The 10,479-nt window shown below is 30.1% G+C and overlaps 2 protein-coding genes across 2 annotated transcripts; one reads left to right on the top strand and one right to left on the bottom strand.

Annotated features, from left to right (window-relative positions):
* Positions 1 to 4,092: 4,092 nt before the first annotated feature.
* LOC105366424 (uncharacterized protein C3orf18 homolog) lies at positions 4,093 to 5,053 on the top strand. Its single transcript, XM_011504870.1, has 3 exons — positions 4,093 to 4,135; positions 4,205 to 4,458; positions 4,824 to 5,053. Exons 1-3 carry the CDS (start codon positions 4,108 to 4,110, stop codon positions 4,989 to 4,991), a joined length of 450 nt encoding a protein of 149 aa, XP_011503172.1. The 5' UTR covers positions 4,093 to 4,107; the 3' UTR covers positions 4,992 to 5,053.
* A 1,742-nt stretch (positions 5,054 to 6,795) lies between these two features.
* Positions 6,796 to 10,259, bottom strand: D1 (D1 chromosomal protein). Its single transcript, XM_011504864.1, has 3 exons — positions 10,111 to 10,259; positions 7,818 to 8,076; positions 6,796 to 7,729 (listed from the first exon to the last, which is right to left on the bottom strand). The coding sequence occupies exons 2-3, from the start codon at positions 8,037 to 8,039 to the stop codon at positions 7,607 to 7,609; spliced, it is 345 nt and encodes a 114-aa protein (XP_011503166.1). The 5' UTR covers positions 8,040 to 8,076; positions 10,111 to 10,259; the 3' UTR covers positions 6,796 to 7,606.
* Between the last annotated feature and the right edge of the window lie 220 nt (positions 10,260 to 10,479).

Raw genomic sequence — 10,479 nt, 5'->3', positions numbered from 1 at the left:
CATTATCATTACTTCAAAAACTCTTAATATAAAATATTTTGTATACATCTAAAATAAAATTATTTTTATCTTTTTACATATTTATACAGTGTTTATTTGTTTCAACAAAACTGTATTATAAAGTTTTTACCAATGATAGTAAAATCATCTGTTCCAACACTGATTTCACAGATGCAGTCAGTTTTTCATATTAAATTACAAGTATTATGAATTCAATATCAAGTTTCATACTGTAAAGCTTTTAGTTTCCATAAATCATTTTAACAATATCTTTGATTCATTGATGATAATACTGAAAAATAAAAATCAGATTTATTTAAAAATAAATTAATTAAATGAAATATATATATATATATATATATATATATATATATATATATATATGGGTGTATGTGTGTGTGTGCGTGCATCAATATTAAGAATTTGTAATGTATATATACATCCCCATATAAATATATATATATATATATATAGATTGATAAATAGATAGATAAAAAGTGTTACATAAATTTAATTCATAAAACTAATTGTTTACTGATAAAATAAGAAAATTTAATGTTTTTGCATATAAATAAAAATTAGTTATGTATGTTTGTAATAAACTATATGGAAATAATACTTATAAACTTATGTAACTGTTTAATAATTAAAAAAAGATATATATTATTAAAACTATATTCTTTTTAAAATGTTACAAAACTAGCTAAGGCCTTGCTGTATAAAACAAATACGTATAAATTTTAATAAAAGGCCTAAATATATAAAATTAAAATGAAACGGAAAATTACGCCTTATAACACTTGCACTCATAATACATTAATTTTAAAAACATGAAAAATGTTTCGCGTAAGAAAAATATTAAACCGAACTGAAAATGCCAAAAACTTTTCTAAAGGTCAAAGCACTGCACTTCTACGTATCAGTCGGCTTGGCAAAACTTTTTTTCTTATTTGATAGACAAAGAAAGAATCGACAGCAGGTGACGATAGGTTGATATTATTGCATCAACTGCCTGTGTGCCTGCTTGTTTATATCAATTGAACATATAAATGTGAACGCGTATACAATTTCACACGTGTGTGCAAGAGTATGAAATAAGAAAAACATATCAAGAATAAAAGAATGAGAGAAATAACAAGTATGAGGGGGTGTAAGAAAAGAGGGAGGAGCAAGTGAGGGGGAGATTGAGTAGGAGAGAGAAAGAAGTATATTTAATCTGATAGATATGCTTATAGACGTATGTCTATTTGTTAACAACTTGAAATTTCTCGATATAAAATAGAGACTACATATTTTATTCTAAAATTTCAGATAGTGTGCATATGATATACGCAAACGCAACGTACGCTCTGATTGACTCAGTACATATGTGTGTGTGCGTGTATCGCATACTCGCTCACTCACTCCACACGCAAATATGCGCATACCCACACACGCATAGCTGCACACAAGCTAACTGTGGCATATTACAGAGAAAGAAAAAGAGAGAATGACTATGAGAGGAAGGGAGAGAAAGAGAAAATGAGAGTTTGGCATTTCAGAAAAGACAAGGGTTCTTAGGTTAATTTTTTTAAATCCTTGTTATGTTGGCAATATTTTTATCGACTTGATGAATATTGTTACTGTATATGAATTTAATGCATGTGAAATTAAAAAAAATGTAATTAACATAATTTGCTTATTTGTGCCCTCCCTTTCTCTGTCTTTATCTGTAACACTTTTTTCTCTTCTTCTTGTTCGTTGCCATCGACGTTGCCGTCTTCGTCTTCGTCTTCGTCTTCGTCTTCGTCTTCGTCTTCGTCTTCGTCTTCGTCTTCGTCGCCGTGGATATAGTCACCCAAAAAACGGAATCGTAGGTATCCGAAATTAACGTATTTAAAAGAAAGGAACGATTCCCGAATTTCGATAGAAAGCACAAGTTAGAGACAATGTATTCACCATTTGAGGTTGGACTTATTCCCATTTTTCACTGAAGCAATCACGAGAAGGCACACGGCAGTACGTATGAAGACTGGACAGCAACGTGAGCACGACGCGTAAAATAATCGTGTATATCATCGACTACTAACCGGTTACTTACATTTTCTATTTTTCTTTTTTCACACGCAGGAAAATCGTCGTCCGACTACACCCAAGTATTCACCATTTTTCTACTGCGAAAAATACAAGGTACAAAGTCCGATCGACACGAGATCTTGTGGCATGTATGCAAACTTCAAGATAACATAGGAAGCTACTTTTTTTGCAAAAAATTTATCCTAAAAAAATATATTTTTACTTTAATTTTATTCGATAAATATTAACAATTATTTTTACTCGTTAAATACAATATTTTGTTATTATTTATACATTATATATTATTTACAAGTATATTTGCAATCACTAAATTGTTAATAAATAAAAACTATATATATTTATTGTATTACTAAATTTTACATCTACGCGCCAGTAAATCCTGTGTTTGAACAAATATAAATTTCCTTTTCGTACTAAAAAAATATTAATTTTAATATGAGTAATAAAAAGTTTTTTAATTTTATTTCATTCAATAATTTGTATATTGTAATATGTATATTGTATGTATATTGTATATAATATATAATATGTATAAATATACAATAATATATATAATATATAATATATAGTATGTATATTGTATTTACGTATTTATTATTTTGCTTTTTATTTATTGCGTCATTATTAAAATATTATACAATTAATTAATGAAAATGGCATTGCATTATTTAATTTTATTTAAAAAAACGATTCTTAATTGTATATTATCTATAACTTGGTAATATTAGGATATATATATCTTTTTAGGCTTATAAGAAAAATGTTATGTTCCATTGTTAAAATAAAAAAGAATTAATAATTTAAGATAACATAAATTTAGGATCTTGAATATATTATAATTACGAAACATATATTGGTTTATCTGATTTCATTTTGGATTAGTCCGTACGCACTCTAAGCATGTTAATTTACTATTAAATTATAACATGAAAAATAAACTGTATAATACAAAAAATTTGTATTACATACACTTTTTAATTATTAAATTTTTAAATTTAATAAATATTTAACAAACATGAAATAATCTATATCAAATAAATATTTTTTAAATTTCAATATTATATATATGTCCATATATATGTTAATTTTTGTATTTGTTTTGTTCATCATTGAGTTATTCAATCAATTGAAAATAAAAAATATAAACACATAATATTAATATATATAAACTAATTAATTAATGAAAAAGTAATAAATAAATAAGTAAAATTCATTTATTTATAAAATTTTTAATTTAGTTTAATAAATTTAATTGATATTTACTTATATTACTTGTAAAATTCATATTATAATGCAGAAAATTTGTATTACATTTTAATTTTTAATTTATTATATACATATGTACATATTTATATAACTTTATGTATGATATAATAATATATGTATTAGATCATACTGTTTTATTTGAAATAGTATTAAAGGCAGAACTTATTTCAAGCTTGCAACCTTTAATAACAAGTACAGCTTGCAGTAAAATTCAAGGGAGAGATCGACAAATAAAACTATAACTAAAAATTAGTATCTAAACCAGTCTTACCAATAGTTTAATCAAGATTATTAATCACTATGATCAAAGGTAATGTTAGTTCAATTGTCATTATCGATAATATCTTTGAAAAGTTAAGAGTTTTGAGAGAAATAAGCCTTTTTCATAGATGTTTTAAATGATTATAAAGTAATAGAAAAGAATTGTTGGCGATTTAAATGACCATATTATTCAAATAGTTTAAAAAAGCTGACGATAAGAATTTATAATAAGGACATCAAAGCTTAAATCTATATTCATATGTATATATATATATATATATATATGTTACGATAGACGCGCAAGACTACTTTATTTTATTTTTCAGTGTTCTTTTGAATTTTGATCTCCTATTTTCTAGACTTATTTGATTGAAGTATTATTACAACATAATATACAACATAATCTATAATGAAATTATAAGAATATTTAATAAAAGTTTATAATTGTTATACTGAGTATTATTCAATGAAAAAGTAATTTTAAAGTTACTATGCAGTAAAACTATGGAAGATGATAATGATAATATTACAAGTAATTATTCATTTTCATCTACTCTATCAATAAATAATATTACAAGTATTTCAACTGAATTAACAATAGAATATCTTTACAATGAAACTACTGAAATTTATACCCAAAGTCATTTGGAAAACAATAGTCAACAATCTTGGAATTTAACAAGAGTGAAAGATTCATTTTCAAAAATACTAACAACAGTTAGCAGCAGTTTATGCACTACAACTGTATCAACAACTACAGAAGATCCTTTTGATGAATTTGGACCACCGGAAGGAGTAGAGTACATTTTTGTACCTCTTGGTGTAATAATATTTGTTATAGTACTTTCTGCTGTGGTAAGAAGTTCAAATATCTACTTAATTTTATTAGAAAAAATATAACTCTTAATAATTTGAATATATTTTTGTTATAAATTCATCTTTAAGTTATATATAGTATCAATTAAATCAGATTATTTAAAGTTATGAAAATATTAAGATATTAAAAAAAAATTCTGATGGCTGTAATATTTGTAAAATAAAATATTTAATTTTATATTTTTAAAAATACTTAAAACTTATTTTATGAAGTATTTTAATAATAATGAAATTTAAAATATATTTTATACAAATTTCATTATACATTTTACAAACAAGCTAATAAAGAATTTATTATTACATACAAAAGAATGAAATAATGATAAAAATACTGATTTTGTTAGGTAATAATTATATCAAGAAAACGAAAACTAGAACGTTTACGTCATAGACTCATGCCTCTATATAACTTCGATCCTGGAGAAGATGGTGAAGATGACTGGGAAACAGAATTACTTGATGAGGGATTTAGCAGCCGGCAGAGACGAGTTAGTAATTCTATAGCCACTTGAGCATAACAAACAACATTCTGAATAATAAAGGCTTAATTATGCAGCAAGGATACCAATCTATGAATAGCAAAGAAATTGCTGAAATTTTTAGTTCTGCTCATACACAAATTTTTAGATAGTTTTTTGATGTTAAGCTCATGATAAAATATTTTTAAAACTAATTATTAAATCTACCAATATGTAAAATCTAAATAATAGCCTGTCTTAGGAAATATGCACATACAGGTAATGTATTATATGCATCATTTGTTTATATTAACATAGAATTTATACATTCTAATTTACTTTGACAGAAAGCAGTTTGGACAATCGCAATGAGGACAAAGAATAATATTATTGCAATACTTCCTTGATTATATAAGATATTCTTAAAACTATTTATATTATTCCGTTTAAATAAACAATATTCTAAATTTACGTAATTAGTTATCTCATATATACGGTTTATATATATATTTTCATTTTTTACACATCGAATTTAATTTTGAAAATGTTTTTTCTTTGTATATAACTTGCACATATTGTAACAATTTTTATCGTGCATTTTTATACTGATAATATTGAACTGAACTTATTAATGATTAGTTGAATATTAATTTTAATAAATTAAATTGCGGTAGATGACTAACTAGAATATATAATTAAATAAAAATGTAGTTGTATTTGTTACTTTAATAATTTAATAACAGTTAATGATACTTAAAAAATATATAACCATTTATCATATTAATAAATATTACTATTTGAGAAATTAGGTAATTATTAAAAAAAAATAAAATATTTATTCTCCAAGCTTATAAAATAATTTATATTTAATTATTATAAATTTAGAAATCATTAAATCAATAAATTTCTAGTCATTTTATTCACATGGTATCAAAATTTTTGCAATTAAGTAAATGAAATAAAATACGTAAATGATAATTTAATTTATAAAAAAAAATATATATCTATATATGCATATGTATAAAATCGAAAAGGAAAAGTAAAAAATTAACAAAATTAAATTTCGTATAATCACTAATTTATATTTATTAAAGTACAAATCATTTTTTATTTAAATTTAAAGCCAAATTGTTATTAGAATTTAACATAAGTGTACATTTTTTATAAATTTTTTAGCTTTAAAAATAAATAATTTAAGCATAAAAAAGTTTTTTTACAAAATACTGTTAATAAATTAATATATGAAGACTTAATATACGTATAATTCTATTTAAAAAATCAGTTTTGTCATAATACAAGTTTAAAGTTCAATATTAAACAATATTCAATATTTAATACTTTTGTTTTACATATATATAATTTCCTAAGTACAAAGTTATTCATATCTTCTAGTGATAATTATATTTACTGATTTAAGTTTTCAGTGATTATAATAAACATAATACCTGTACATTTATTAAAATTTAGTATTGCAAATTTTAATTAAAATTTTTTTATATGAACATATATGAGTTATGTTAACTACTCTTTTGAAATTTTGTGACTGACCTTACATTTACTACTCGAATGCATTGTATACCTAAAAACAAAGAAACTGTTGATATAAACCAAAATAATGTATTTCTAATATATAAGAATTAAAAATTATATATACAGTTGATAAAATTAATAAATATTATATGCGTAATATAAAACCTTGCCTTTATTTGTATATAAAATTAAAATTTTCTTATTATAACAAAATTAACGTTTCCCGAGATCAATTGAAATAATAAAATATATATATCTCTCATTGTAATTTGTATTTTTAATGTAATTAATTTCAGTGGTTTAAGGTTTAATGAAAAGTAAAAAAAAGTTAGTCACAAGATGTATTCTGCGAATTTATTTACTTTAATACAAATTTGACACTCACTCAAATTATGTTTGCATAGAAATAGGACTTTTTTTATTATTTACTTTTCATATAGTAATAAAAAAAAGTTCTTTCTTGCATCCGCGACATACACAAAGCATCATTCACTGTTGTAACTTTAATTCCTTAAACTTGGCTGGATTCAATTTGCACAAGAGTCAAGATAATGAGCTTATGAAGTAATGATACACCATATACAGTACAGACGGAGAAAGGAGAAAGTGCACAATAAAATTCTACTCTATTCATTTAAATAAAATCGAAAACATTTGATTGAGACTTGCCTTTGAGCCTGGTCAATTTTGTAAATGGTTACCCACAAATTTACTATATTTCCAGTATCGGATTATTGGATTGGAATAAAATTATTTTATAGAAATACATGTCGCTGTATAGTTTATACTACACATTTGCGTTCAGTCCTGATTTCTACAATTTTTTTTTCTTTTAATTTCGACGCTTTCCAACTCAATGGATATTAATTTTATTAATTTGTTCATATTTTTGGCGATCTTTCCCTTTCTAACGATTCTTTATTTTCTGTACTTTAAAAATAGGATTTGAACAAACTGTAGTCATTAAAAGGGGATGAAGAGGGCCTAATTACGATTTTTCAGTCTAAGTATTATTATTAAAAAAAAAACTTAAAATTCAAAGGACTTGAGTGTGAGTTGTCGTCGTTGACGTCGTCGAAAGAGAGAAAATAGAGAAAGGGCTTGTGTTAAAAATTTTCCCGAGCAATAATCTCTCTTGTTCAATTTTCTTCTTCTTCTTCCTCCTCCTCTTGTTCGTCTTCTTCTTCACCAGTGCTTTCAGGTTTTTCTTCTACCTTTTTAGGTCGTCCACGGCCACGTCCGGATGATTTTGCTGCACTGGGCTAAAGTGTTTTATTTCAAATAAGCATTTTAAAATTCATCTTAAGGCCAAATGAAAACCGACATAAATATGCATGATTAAACAAATACCTTCTTCTTGTGAGATCCCTTTGGCCTTCCACGCCCCCTCTTTGCCGGTACTTCTGGCGCATCATCTTCATTATCAGATTTTCCTCCTCTTGCAGTACTATTCTTTTCTGCTGCTGATCGACCTCTCTTTTTGGGTTCTTTTACTGCATTTTTCTCTGTCTTAGCTTGTCGGCCTCTCTTCTTTTTTTGATCATCAACAACAACTGAATTGTCGTCAGACATGATTTATTTATTCTAAGAAATATAGCGAAATACTAATCTGAAATCAAACAAAATTAATTAATAATCATACAAATTTGTGAATCCACTATATTACGATTAAATATTGGGTTTAAATAATTATCAATTTAATCTATAAACTCTTAAAGAAAAACGAGGGTTGATCTTAATTTTTCATAAAACGTATAATTTAATAGATAGATTATTAAAGTAAAGTTTACGATTATTTTTTTATCTTTCTTTCATTAAATAATACTGTAATTACGTTTACATTAAAACGCAGAAATAATATGTTCAAACGAGGTTAAATTAATGCTCAAATTGGAAAATATTTAATTAAAAATCTTAAGGGAAATAAAAAATAAAATGTACCTTAAGTTACGAATAGTAATTAAATTAGCTAGTTCGGAATCATAATACATTGTTGGAGAACGGAATTGTGTAATTCTTTAATGAAGCGACATTTCAAAATTCGTGAATTTAAAGTGGCCAAAATAAATTGATAGGTATTGTAGGATAATCGAGGAAGAACTACTTTGGGTATTGGGGGGGTGGGGGAAATATAGTGGAGGAGGAAGAGGGGGGTCTGGCAACATACGACTCTTCCTGCTATAATTATAATAATTCATAGACTTTTAAAACATTTGTATTACGACAAACTTGGAGTAAAATATATCGTGCTTGCATAATATTTACTTTAAAATGGTATGTCGAAAGAAAAATTGTATTTAAAATTAGAGAAAGGTGAAACTGTAAGTAAGAAAGTTTTGTATCGTTCATGGTTAGAGCATCGATTGAAGAAGAAAAATTAAAAAGTAACGGTCGATAAAAGTATGCGAAAAAAATATGACAAATGCGGAAATCTTATGAAAGAAGCCTTTTTATTGTCATGGAGGGCAAGCTGCTCAGGTATGGAAGTTGCGCGCGCGCACTCTTTTTTAGTCAGTATAACAAATAAATCGGAGCAGGGTGCATATGTCCATTCTCTAGATTCGGACTGAATGAGTTCGCGGCGAACAAGGAGGAAGGGAATAATAAACGAGAGAAGAAAGGATAGAAGATGCCGAGAGAGGGAGCAAAATAGAGTCGCATATGAGAAAATCGCAACAAGCGATTCGGTCGTTTGAAAGGCAGCAACACATATGCATTAGCATTTTGACGCAGCGTCCATACGCGTGCGTTACTGCTGCCCTCAATCGAAATCCATCGACCTTTCCCGCCCTTTCGCGGCGCGCGCTTCGCCCGCCTCTCCTGGCATCGGGGGCCCGGCGAACGGATGTATCGGATGGACGCAGCGGCGGGCTCGATCGTAAGGATGGATGCCACCCGTCATTTAAAAAATGCTCCGAATAAACAAGCCTTCGGCGTCGCCGGGAAGCCGTCAACGTCTTTGTAGTCGTTACCGTAGCCGTCGCGGTCGCCGTCGCCGTCGCCGCCGTCGTCGTCGTCGCCGTAGTCGTAGCCGTCATCGTTACCTCTGCCACGCGCAAATATACGGCGGCCTATGTGAAATCCGTAAAGAAAACGTTACTTGACTGATGATAATTGGCGATTTTCCAGTGTCGGCCGATTTTTCGGAATTTTCCGAGCTCGGGGCCGGGCCCAAACGCCCGCGCTCCCAAACAAACTAAGCAAACTGGAACGCGCGCGCTTCCAGACTCGGCTCGGCTTGGCGACGCCGCCATGACGGTGGACACGGTCATGGGTGCCGAGTGCGTCGCGTCTCCGCCGCGCGGCTGCCGAGACGCCAGACTGTTTTCTTTGCGGCACTATGTGGATAAGCGGCCACCCCGAACCTACTCCTCCGGCAAGGCTAAAATACCAAGGAACTCGTGAATAAAGCCCGGCTCCGAAAAATGCGCGGGCCGACAAGTTCGGCGGCGGTTTGCGCGGGCGCGCGACCGAGAACAACAAGGGACCTCGAGCGGGAGGCGGCGGCGGCGCGCAAAACGTCCCGGGGTGGCGCGAACAAGTTGGCCGGCCTCGGTGAAACTCGACGATACCTTGGTTTCGAGCTCGGTGAATACCATCCGCTGGTACTTGGTTAAATCAATGGGGAAAATGAAAAAGCTACCTGTCGCGACCTCGGGCCTCGGAGCACAGTGCTGGGGCTCGCCTGGAGGAGGACGAGCTGAGGAGCGTGCGGCTGATGACTGTCCGAGCGGTGGCGGCTGCTGCTGGTGCGTCTGCGTACTTAGCTGTGCAACGACTGACGCGAGCGGCGAGCGGCGACGGCAAGAGTGGCGAGACTATGCGAATCAGCGAGCGGCGGAGAGGCGAGCGTCTCTCGGACTCTTGGGGGCTTGGGGGCTCCTCTCTTGCCGCGAGCAGCTTCGCGTACCCGCTTCCGCCCCCTCCCCGCTTACGGCACGCAGCCAGCAGCAGTGTTTGCGCGCCGCTGCACCCCTTCGGCCTTTGCCTCGTCGCCTCTTACGCCTCTTAC

This window comes from Ceratosolen solmsi, unplaced genomic scaffold (assembly GCF_000503995.2).
Source record: "Ceratosolen solmsi marchali unplaced genomic scaffold, CerSol_1.0 scaffold4, whole genome shotgun sequence".
Taxonomy (NCBI): domain Eukaryota; kingdom Metazoa; phylum Arthropoda; class Insecta; order Hymenoptera; family Agaonidae; genus Ceratosolen; species Ceratosolen solmsi.
This window is presented reverse-complemented; position numbering and strand designations above follow the sequence as displayed.

Excerpts from the sequence above, each read along its gene's own strand:
- LOC105366424 (XM_011504870.1), top strand. The coding sequence starts at position 4,108 with ATGGAAGATGATAATGATAATATTACAA. Across the intron at positions 4,136-4,204 it reads TGATAATGATAATATTACAA|AATATCTTTACAATGAAACT; the intron begins GTAATTATTCAT and ends AATTAACAATAG. Across the intron at positions 4,459-4,823 it reads TTATAGTACTTTCTGCTGTG|GTAATAATTATATCAAGAAA; the intron begins GTAAGAAGTTCA and ends TGATTTTGTTAG.
- D1 (XM_011504864.1), bottom strand. The coding sequence starts at position 8,039 with ATGTCTGACGACAATTCAGTTGTTGTTGATGATCAAAAAAAGAAGAGA. Across the intron at positions 7,730-7,817 it reads AGGGATCTCACAAGAAGAAG|CCCAGTGCAGCAAAATCATC; the intron begins GTATTTGTTTAA and ends AAAACACTTTAG.